The sequence below is a fragment of the Ceratosolen solmsi genome, unplaced genomic scaffold, assembly GCF_000503995.2.
Source record: "Ceratosolen solmsi marchali unplaced genomic scaffold, CerSol_1.0 scaffold3, whole genome shotgun sequence".
Taxonomy (NCBI): domain Eukaryota; kingdom Metazoa; phylum Arthropoda; class Insecta; order Hymenoptera; family Agaonidae; genus Ceratosolen; species Ceratosolen solmsi.
The window spans coordinates 49,523-60,375 of NW_011948428.1; the positions used below are offsets into that span (position 1 = coordinate 49,523).

A 10,853-nucleotide genomic window follows, 5' to 3' on the forward strand; every position below is an offset into this window, starting at 1 on the left:
GCACTTTACATCTTACACAATTTTTATTTTTATTTTTATATCGGTGATTTTGGCCTCGACGCCTCTATGCTCGACGCGTCGCATTAATCCCCTTTTATAATAAACCGGCCAATGAAATTTCCCTCGAGACCGTAGCTCGATACATTCGTCCATTATATCGCGATCGAATGAGTGAAAACTAACAACGAGGTGGAGAGGAGGATTTGAAAGGACAGGAAGGATGCCTGCAAAGTACTAAAGACGAATGGAAAATGTACGAAATGGGGAGGAAGGAAAGAACCGTAGCAACCTCGAGCGCAGTGTGCGACGATGATTTTCGACGATCTACACGCCAAAGTCTACGGATAGTAAGTGTAGCCAAAACTATTCTCTCAAGAACTCTTAGCAGCTACTCGTTCTCTCACTCTCTCAATCGTGCCATCCCGATCGTGTACAGACGACGCCAAAGAGCCGGCGGCCACGCGGAATACGATGACGACGACCATGACGACGACCACGACGACGACCACGACGACGATCACGACGACGACCACGACGACGACCACGACGACGATCACGATGAATTCCCTTGTCAAAGTCGTCAGTGCAATATCACGATAATGATCGTCATCGTCGCGCTCATTTTTCAACGACCCTCGCACGCCGCGCCTGCAATGCTGCCGCGGAACTCCCGGCCAAGAAGGCGCATGGCGTCGATATACGCACACGAGGCGTGGTGGGGGCGGGCAAGGAGAAAAAAGGGACGAAAAAGAGGCCGAATGGGCGCATTCTCTTATCCTCGGAGGGAGACGAAGATAGATAGATTGAGCTGGGAGAGGGCGCGAGAGAAAGTTGGGAATCGGACTCGATCGGTCTGTCTTCGGACAGACGGAGAAAGATAGGCAATAGTTGGGACGCGGGATGGATGCGGGTACGGGAGGGAGGAGGACAGGGGGAGGGGACGTAGAATGCAGCGAGAAAGATAGGCAGAGACCAGGAAATCGACTGTATTGGGAAAGAGGATAGATGGAGGTTCGAAATAATCATAAAGTAGGCCTAAAAGGACATGAGGATATACGCCAAGGATAAAAATCAAATTCGAACAATAAGACGATTTTGACGCGCGTGCCTGTCATTGCAAACCCTTCAACGCCCGACAAGAAGAATTAAGAAAATTCATCCTGAAAGTATGAAAATGACGAAGGTAGATAAAGAGTAAGAGACAGCCTAGTGTATGTAGCGGTGATGTCAATGGCTTGGACTTGTCGCATTAGTCTCGTTCTCTCTCTCTCTCTCTCTCTCTCTCTCTCTCTCTCTCTCTCTCACTCTGCTCCCTTTTCTTGTTGTGTCCTTCTTCATCCACCCTCTCTCAACTCTCGCCCTCTCTATCGCGCTTTGTGTGTGCGCGTGGGGGGGGGGGGGGGGGTTTAAAGGAGAGGACAACGTGCTCAGTCGTTGAAGCAACATGTAATTAAGAATGTGAGCCAGAAGGAGATGCGGAGGTGTAGTGGTGGATGCGACGACAGAGATAAAACACGATAAGAAAAAGGAATTGCGAGAGGAAACGTAGGTAAATGTGTAAGGGCAAATGAGGCAATAATAAAGAGAGGATACACGTGCGGTGATGATATGTTATACGGATTTATATGCTGATTCGGCGTTACCACCGATTATATGCATTAAATAATTCAATTTACTTTCCTGCAACTTTTCCACGGAGTCAGAGCCACACCGGCGTGCTCTAACCTGAAAAATTATCCACTCGGAATAATTTCATTTTAATAAGATACCATGAAATACGTAGTTATGTCTACCCGAGCTTTATGTAGGTGAAGGATTGTGTTTTATTGGTGAATCCAATTAGAACGCGCTGGTACAGCAAAATTTGTACACTAGAAAGCCCAGAGCATTTATACTGTGACATAGGCTTGCACACCCACTAACCCCATTATTCATGTAAATTTGTTTAGACTTTAAGCGACCGAGCGCGTATTTATCGAAGTACCTATATCACTTTGAAAATTTACATACGTGATTTGAGAGCATTTCTCTGCTCTTATACAACCTCAACACGTATTCACGCACACGTACATGCTCGTCTTTACGTGAATTAGATTAGATGGGTGTGGTGTAGTTGGTGGGGGGTTGGGTGGGGGAGGGGGGGGGGGGCTGGTCCGATGGTTGAACTTTGAGAAGGGAATAATTGTAAATTTATAACAATAATGATGCTCAAATATGTAGAATACTTGTAAATACATTGTAACGACATTAAATCCTAAACACACAAAATGTGAAAAATAGAGCAATTCAATTCAATTGCACAAAATGACGAATATTTTAAGGTGCGAAAATTCATGAAAGATGATACTGGAAAATTACTCAATAAAATCATATCGTATTCAAGTGTAAATATTTTCAAAGTAGCATATAGTTCCCCGCAGCATCTTAAAAGTAGAAATACATTGAGCGAGAGAGAGAGAGAGAGAGAGAGAGCATATGCATATAACGGTGGCAAATTTGGCATTGGAAACCGTTACATTCTAGATCAGATTAGTGGAAGAATCATGTTTATATGAATCAGCATTGACTTTCGCTGCAGGTTTTTGACTGCGTGGATGCGAGTCTCCAGTGGAAATGTAACTAACTACATTCTTAGCCAGGATCTATAAAGATATACTACTAGTATGAAAACAGACGGAGCAAAAGGTTTTTGAAGTCCTTAGAAGGAATGCTGGGGAATCCTCGTAAGTTCCGTGGGTAATGGCAACGATAATCCATAAAAAGGATGCTTTCGCATAACGAATGTCTCGCGAACACTTAGTTCCAGTTAGGAAAAGGTAAATAACAGAGTGAATAAGTAAAAATATATCCGAGATAAGTTCGACAGCAGGGATTCGCTTTTAAAAGCTACCTTATCGTGAGACATTTTGTCTAACAACGCTACTCAGCGCAGAGTTTTTCAAAGTCCATCCCAATGGAGATTACGGAAACTACTTGCTTCGCACCATTGAAAGCATGAAATCAATTATCCGTATCAGGACTTTTATCTCGTTCCATCCCACGCATCGGCCGGACATTTAGAGTCCGTATTGCCGAGTGCAGGGCCGTACGGAGAGGAATTATTCTCACGCGGGAAACGGCCGCGAAATTTCAGCGAACTGAGAAATCGGAAGGTGGTGGGACCGCCCCGCTGATCAAAGCGGGCGCATGCGCAAAAAGCCGAGCGTCAACCAACGGCGAAGTTGGCCGCGGGGACGCTCGAGGCGCATCATCCCCCGAATATTTCATCGTCCCTCAGCCGTCCGATGCCCCCGCAAAAAGCTTATGAGTGCATTCGCCTGCTCGATCGTCCCTCCATCCCCGCCACTCTCTCTCTCTCTCTCTCTCTCTCTCTCTCTCTCTCTCTCTCTCTCTGTCTCCGTCTTTCTATTACTCCTTCTTCAGCCGCGGCAATGGCATTCCCCGGCGTATCTCCGAGATCCCGCTTTCGGGACCGATCGGACGCGCACGGCCGAGCGAGAGAACGAACGGCTACGGCAAGGCGAGGCAAAAAGCACCTACACGTTGGGGTACGAAGGGGGAGGCGGGGGCACCACCCGCCCCCTCTCGCGCCGGTGATTTTGTCGGTGAGATGCCCGTATGGCTTGGTGTGCTCGCGATTGGTGTATACCGCCGATGTACTCCTTCTTCGCCTTATTCTCTCCGCGCTGATCGCCGCTGATGATGTGATGAGGAGGGGCAGGGGGTTGAGGAGGAGGTGGAGGAGGAGGTGGAGGAGGAGGTGGACGATGATTAGCGCGGATATGGACTCTGAGACATGTATATAAAGTTGGAAGTCGTTGTTGAGCTGCAGCTGGGACGAGATAACTGCGACAAACGACGACGCGCGAGGGAGGTGGGGGGGAGGGATGTGTGTGTGTGTGTGTGTGTGCGTGGGGGGGGGGGGGAATGACGAGGTAGAGGGGGAGAAGGAAAGCAAAAGGAATGGTTTCAGAAATGTGTCGGGAGATTTCTTAGGTCGTTAAGAATGCAGTGATTATCGTGTACCTTTTTACAGGCGTATATTTGTTTATGGCATTTATTGCGTATTTGCGAAGATGAGGAAAGGTGGTGCTCCTTTATTTTCGGCTCGACTTCTCTTTTTGCTCGGTGCGATTAGCAAGGATTCTTTTTGATGCGCCCTCGTACCAATCCTTTTTTTATTCATCTTTCCGCTGGACTTCTCGATATGATTTAGTCCCGCAGTGTCCACTGCTCGAGCTGCCATTCTCTTTTTTATCTTTTTTTTTTCTTTTTCCTTTTTCAGAATCTCTCAAAGTGTATAATTGGCTAGGCAACTGAAATACTTTACATTCCGCCTTCGTTGCTTTATGGCATTATTTAACTCTAAACTTTCCACGAAATAGCCAAATTAACCTTAAATTAAAAAAAAAAACGCAAGTGGCCTATCGTCGCAGTATCGTCAATACAAGAAAGTTGGTGAAAATAGCGGGATTTTACCAACATTGGGTGCCGCCAACTTTCATTAAAGTACTTATTAAAATCATACCTTTCGAGCGACAGGCCTCTCTTACACAATTTACATGCGTCGATTTACTTGGAGCTCGCCTCGGGCTAAGCGGCGAATTGTACATTTGTCGTCCGTGCACTTTTCAACCACTTAATGATTATACCTCGAAATAGATAAAACACCCAATGATTAATTAGGTCGTTGCGTTATAGATGATAACTGGCGATATTTATGACAGCGCGTGCTGCGTGAAAAGTGAAATTTTCATTCGGACTCGCAATATCGCTGAATATCGCTGCATTGCATCCATATTGGAGGAAATAATAACGAGGGCTTATTATATAGAATATAATGGGCAAAATTGGGCGGAAACCTGCCGATCAAACGGAACGGTCCGCTTGACAATCGCAGTTGCGGCGAACCTGTAGACTAAAGCTAATTCGATGGGCAGGGAAAATGGGCAGACAAAAACAGGTGCAATTAACGAAGCAAGCGTATAAATAATCGGGTCGTCGAATCCAAAAACTTGTGCTCTCCACCCCATCCCGTCCCCGTTCTCATCCCCATTCCACTACCTCGGGATTACGTAATTAAGCGGGAGTTTGGCAACACCCGCGCCCATTCACGCCGATCCTTTAATGAATTAACGGCAGGAGGGTCGGTGAGCAAAACTCTGCTCGCCCGCTCGAGATCTGGAAGTTGCAGGTCGAGTTAAGGAGTGTGGGGCGGAGGAGGAGGTGGAGGTTAAGGAGGAGGAGAAGGAGGAGGGTGGGAGGCAAGTGGAGAGGAGGCCAAGGAGTTTAAAATAACAGAGAATCCTTAGCGATGAAACGGCAGCAATGTCGCTCAGCTTGCAACGGGTATTAACTATAGGTCCGTTCGGCGTATGAGCGCTCGACTGAGATCAAGTTTTTCTCTCCCTGAGAGAGATGGATGGCTGGACGAACGGATGGACGGATGGATAGTATGGGAGCGAGAGAGATCCAGAGAGAGAGAGAGAGAGAGAGAGAGAGAGAGAGAGAGAGAGAGAGATCCAGAGAGAGAGAGAGAGAGAGAGAGAGAGAGAGAGAGAGAGAGAGAGAGCTAGAGAGAGAGAGAGAGAGAGAGAGAGGGAGAGAGAGAGAGAGAGAGAGGGAGATAGATAGAGAGAGAGTGATGGGGAGGGGAGGGACACGGAGCCGCGATGGGTACACGCACTCGAATACAACTTGACTTCCTGGCACGCGGTTCTCTCATCGTCTTGTGTCGCTCATCTCTTTATCACGCGCGCGAGCGCCCGCGCGTATTATATGTACTGTCTCGCTCTCTCCCGCGCCCGTGCCCTACCCAATCTCTTTCTTACGTTCATTCGTGCTTTCTCCATCTCTCTGTCTGTTTGTTTCTCCTTCTCTTCTGTTCCAACTTTTCGTTTCTGCACGCCATCTCTCTCTCTCTCTCTCTCTCTCTCTCTCTCTCTCTCTCTCTTTCTGTTTTCTGCTGCGCGCTCCACTTCTTTTTATCTCCGTCGGTTTTAAATGTTTGCGGCGTTTTTTTTCACCTGCGCTTCTTATACGTAAGGTTAACTTGAATTTTGTGTCATGTGATTTAATGAAAATGTAAGATTAATTTTATTTTATCTGTATGAGTTATACAAGAGATATACAATTTATGAAATTAATTTATATAAATTTCGGCCAATATTTAGGTGCTTGTACTGCTTTAAATGACGTATGGAGGAGTCGAGCATTTCATTAGCCAGTACGCGGAAAAATAGAAACGGCATCTTCTGTTTTGCCAATCACATAATAAATTAAGCAAACGTGATACCGTTCTTTCCGCATATTGATTACTCACATTTTCATTATCTAACCAAAGTATTTTAAAACTCGTAATGCACACGCGATAAAAACTTTGTATAGTTGTATAGTAAATTTTTTTTTTCTTATTTACTTCCTTTGTTTTTAATATTTGCATAGGCCTTTTGCAATTAGTGAATTATTCAAAAGTTAATTCATTAGAAGGTTATTCCGCTACAATCGAGAGATTTTATAATGCCAATAAACGACAAAGTATTATTCAATAATTAATTTTGTCGTTATCACTGAGCAAATAATCATTAATCACGCAAAATAATATAATTTGCGCAAGATAAGGAAGAGAATGTGAAAAATTATTATCAAACCGAGCGGGGAGCAAAAATTATTTCAAAATGTATTCGAATGGCGAATTTTACAAGACTGTTTACGAAAAGAATGTATATCCATTAATCAATACACCGTATATATTTCGCATAGGATACTTTTTACGTACTTCAATATCTCGCATTCAGTACACAACAAAAAACCAATCACCATTAATCAAGACTAAAACTCTAGTAAACCGAATATATCGTGCAAAAAAGGACGAGGGATAAATAAAGAAAACGAGCAGCCGCGAAATAAAAAAAAAAAATACAGAAAGAGAGAGAGAGAGAGAGAGAGAGAGAGAGCGAAAATACGTGGTGGCGTGCGAACGTGCAAGCGCCGGCAAGCTCAAGTTCTAATAGTCATCCTAAGCGCACGTAGCCGCTCGCAATCAGCCTCCCCGTACGTAGCCGTTTTTTCCTTCTTTTCATTTCCCTTTCTTTTTTAATCTTACTCCTACCACCCGCTATTTTACAATCGAGCAAATGAAATCTTTGAAACAGGGACGCGCGTTGCGCCCAAGTCCCCAGGGCCGCGATTAATCGACTCCATGGGCCCGTGTAAGTAACGCGCTCGCGGCTCGTTACTTTCTGTCACGGTTGCTTTAACTACGTGCCACGGCATTATTATGCAACCTCGCGCACCCGCACACATAGTTTCTTTCGCACTCGTCCCACCTACGCCTACGGTTCATTACCCCGTGAAAGCGAGCGAGTAGCTCGGGTGGGGTTGGGTAGCGGAGCCGGAGGGAGGGAGGGGCGGGGCTCAAAGGGGCGCTTCTCTCCTCCGGATCTCCGAGCCCCGTGCGCCGACGGGAAACAGGGTGAAGAGGGGATGTGACTGACCATAGAACGAGCGCGGGGGGAGGGGTGGGTACGGCAAAGGGCCGGGTCGCGCTCGGCGACATTGGGATAGAGAGGGGTGTCGGGGGGGGCGGAAGGAGGATGCGTTCACTCGCGTGGGAAGTGCCACCGGAGAGATGTAAAACACCGAGAGGGAGCATGATGCACGAGAGCCGCCTGATGACTTAATTCCTCCAACTCCTCTCTCCTCCTCCGTAACCGTCTCCGCCCTCGAACGTCCCCCTATCCCCCCCCCCCCCCCCACCCCCCCGCCGATACACGCGCGCGCCCGCACGTACCCCAGTAATACCCTCCACCCCACCCCCGTACCACCGCACGGACCGTCCCGTTGTCCCAGGTTACGTTCTAGTCGCTGATTATGTAAATAATGGAGGGAGGCGCACTCGCGCCGGTTCGTTTTTCGTGCTGCGCTTACGGTTTTCGCGAGAGCCCTCGTTCGTGAGTAATCGCGCGGATGTTTTTAGTAGCTGCGAGCGAACTAATTGCCCTGCCTCGCGCAGTTCCCTCGTAATTAGGAATTATGTTAATGCGCCGTATTTTCGCGAGCCGGCCGTTCCCGGAGAAAAACCTTCGGCTCTTCTCTTTTTACTCGAGACGAGCGCTCACCGGTAAATTTAAATAGACACTTGCGCGTAAGCCAACACACAACGGCTTTTAAGCGTTCTTATACGTCGAGTAGTTGAATTTTAACGTACGTGACATTGTAGTAAAATATATTGCAGGTTAAACGAAGGCTTTTTAGCTTTTTAGAGAGGCTGTGAATATGCGTCTTGACACACCGCGTTTGAATCGCAACGAGATGCGACCGCCCGGCTCCATTATTAATGTCTCTCTCTCTGTCTCTGGTCTCTAGTCTCTTTTCTTTTCTTTTTTTCTTCATTGTCTTTTTTTTTTTTTTTTTTTTTTTGCAATGACAACAATGCTCGAAACTTCACTTTTGAGCTTTAAAATGATATTAAGAAGGCTGGCGCTACACACATGTGATATAGGCACCTTATTTGCGTTCGAATTACCCCCGAGATTGTCTTGTACTACGCAAGCCAATTATGATAATTTACGATACAAAAGAAAAACGAGGCGTTGGGGGGAGGGAGAAGGAGGAGGACGTAAAAAAAAGAGAGAACAAATGAGAGAGGGGGGGGGAGGGGAAGGAGGAAAGGGGTGAAAGAAGGAATGAAAAAAAAATATAAAGGGAAGGAAAAACGCAAAATGGAGAAAAGAAAAGCTTTCGTAAAGGGGCGAAAGGATAATGATATTTTAAACATGTTGAAAAATATGGCAATTATGGCTTTTCTATTAACTTAAATATCATAATTTACGAAAGGCAGAAATAATCATTGCGGCACCTCGTCGTTCTTTACGAACTTCCTCTTAAGCAACATTTTTACCCGACGTATTAAACGATGAATAACACTTGCCTCTAAACTTTATATTGCGTTTACTTAGCGATAAGCAATATCTCCTAATTTATAGTCGCGAAGGATAATTGTAAATGACCATGGAACTAGATACCGTCGGGGAATTTTCAATCAAATTTTTTGTTTTTTCAATCAAATGTTTAATTAATCATCAAATAGTTGGGGAATATCCGGCGAGGCCAAGGAAACCGATGATGTAACTTTGTTGCGAATCGATGCGGTTCGTTTCTGCCCCGTTGGCCGCCGTTCCCCCCCCCCCTCCAACCACCCCATCCCACCACCAACCGCCAACGCCAACCCGCAAAATCGGCATTTTGAATTAAAATTAATCAATCAAACAATCCGATTATCATTAACGATATCAAGTGGCTCTTACCTTAGTCGATGATGTACTCGGCTTCCCACCGCCGGTCACAATCGCATAAATCTCCACCTCGTACCACTCGACTCTGGTCTCCCGGTCGAGAGCTGCGGCCGTCGATAACACTCCCGTTTTCGCATCGACGTCGAACAGTTTGTCAGCCTGCTGTCCGCTCTCGCCAGCCGTCACATTCGTCACATAATATTCCAGCTCCTCGTTCGATCGCCGGCTCCTCGCGCTAACCCGCAAAACACTCGTGCCCGCGACCTCGTTCTCGTAAACGTTACCCTCCAATCGCCCACCGTGCTCCCAAATCGGCGAATCGTCACCCTCGCCCGGCAATATTAACGTCACGTACGCCTCGGACGATCGCCGCTCGGCCTGGACGGCCTCGTCGGTCGCCCTCACGCCCACCTGGAGCTTCGAGATCCTTTCGAATGTGTGGGACGAGCGTGGCAGCCTCAGCGTCAAAATTCCACTGTTACGATGTATCCTGAGCATATCCGTGTAATTGGCGCCCAAACGTAGTAGCTCGTAGGTGACGAGGCCGTTAGTGCTCGAGTCCAAATCCCTTGCCCTGAGCTGGGCGACCTCGAGCTCGACGCCCGGCTGATAGGCGATGCTGCTCTTAATCGGCAATATTGCCGCGGACATGCTGACGAAGAGGGGGGCATTGTCGTTGACGTCGGTGACGATGACGATGACGAGTTTCTCAGCGGAGAGTCGGGCCGAGTGGGGCTGGGCCATGTCGGACGCGACGACGACCAATTTGAAGGTGTCGATTTCCTCGCGATCGATCGGCAAGAGAGTGTGAATCACTCCCGTCGTCGGATTGATGCCGAATCGGCGCTTCTGATCCTCAGGGTCCTGGCTGGCGATGCTGTACGTAACGACGCCGTTATCACCGGAATCCGGATCCTCGGCGGTCACGGTGACGACCGGCCTGTGCACGGGAATGCCCTCGAGAATTTGACGGACTATCGCGGTGTTTGGAAAAACGGGCGGATTGTCATTGGTGTCGATTACGTCGACGCGCAGAGTTATTACGCTACTCAGTCGTGGGTGACCGGCGTCGCTGCAGGTGATGTTCAAGCGATAGGTCTCGAGCTCCTCGTAATCCAGGGGCTTTCGCAGATAGAGCGCTCCGGTCGTGGAATCGACGTGAAACGCGTCGCGTCTATTGCCCGCGGTGATTGCGTAGGCGAGCTCGCTATTCGGCCCGAGGTCCTTATCCGTGGCCCGGAACCTCAGCAGCTCGACGTTCACGGCCGTCGTCTCGGGGATCGATATTTTCGGCCTGCTATCGACGAAGCGGGGCACGTTGTCGTTCTCGTCGAGCACCTCCACGTGGACAATCGCACTCGACGACAGCCGGCTCTCCAAGCCCGCGTCGTGCGCCACGACCCACAGATGATAATTGTCTCGTGTCTCGCGGTCGAGGCCCCTCGCCAGGGATATCTGTCCGGTCGCCTCGTCGATCGTAAATTGCCCCTCGTCCTGCTCCTTCGCCAGCGTATAAAATACGTCGCCGTTAAGGCCCTCGTCCGCGTCCGTCGGTTA

The 10,853-nt window shown here is 47.9% G+C and overlaps 1 protein-coding gene across 1 annotated transcript in view; it reads right to left on the reverse strand.

Moving 5' to 3' along the window:
* Positions 1 to 9,293: 9,293 nt before the first annotated feature.
* LOC105363674 (cadherin-related tumor suppressor-like) overlaps positions 9,294 to 10,853 on the reverse strand; it is a 5,747-nt gene continuing 4,187 nt past the window's right edge. Inside the window, exon 2 of the mRNA XM_011501425.1 lies at positions 9,294 to 10,845. Coding sequence (XP_011499727.1) covers positions 9,294 to 10,845 — 1,552 coding nt within the window. The remainder of the gene's footprint in view (positions 10,846 to 10,853) is intronic.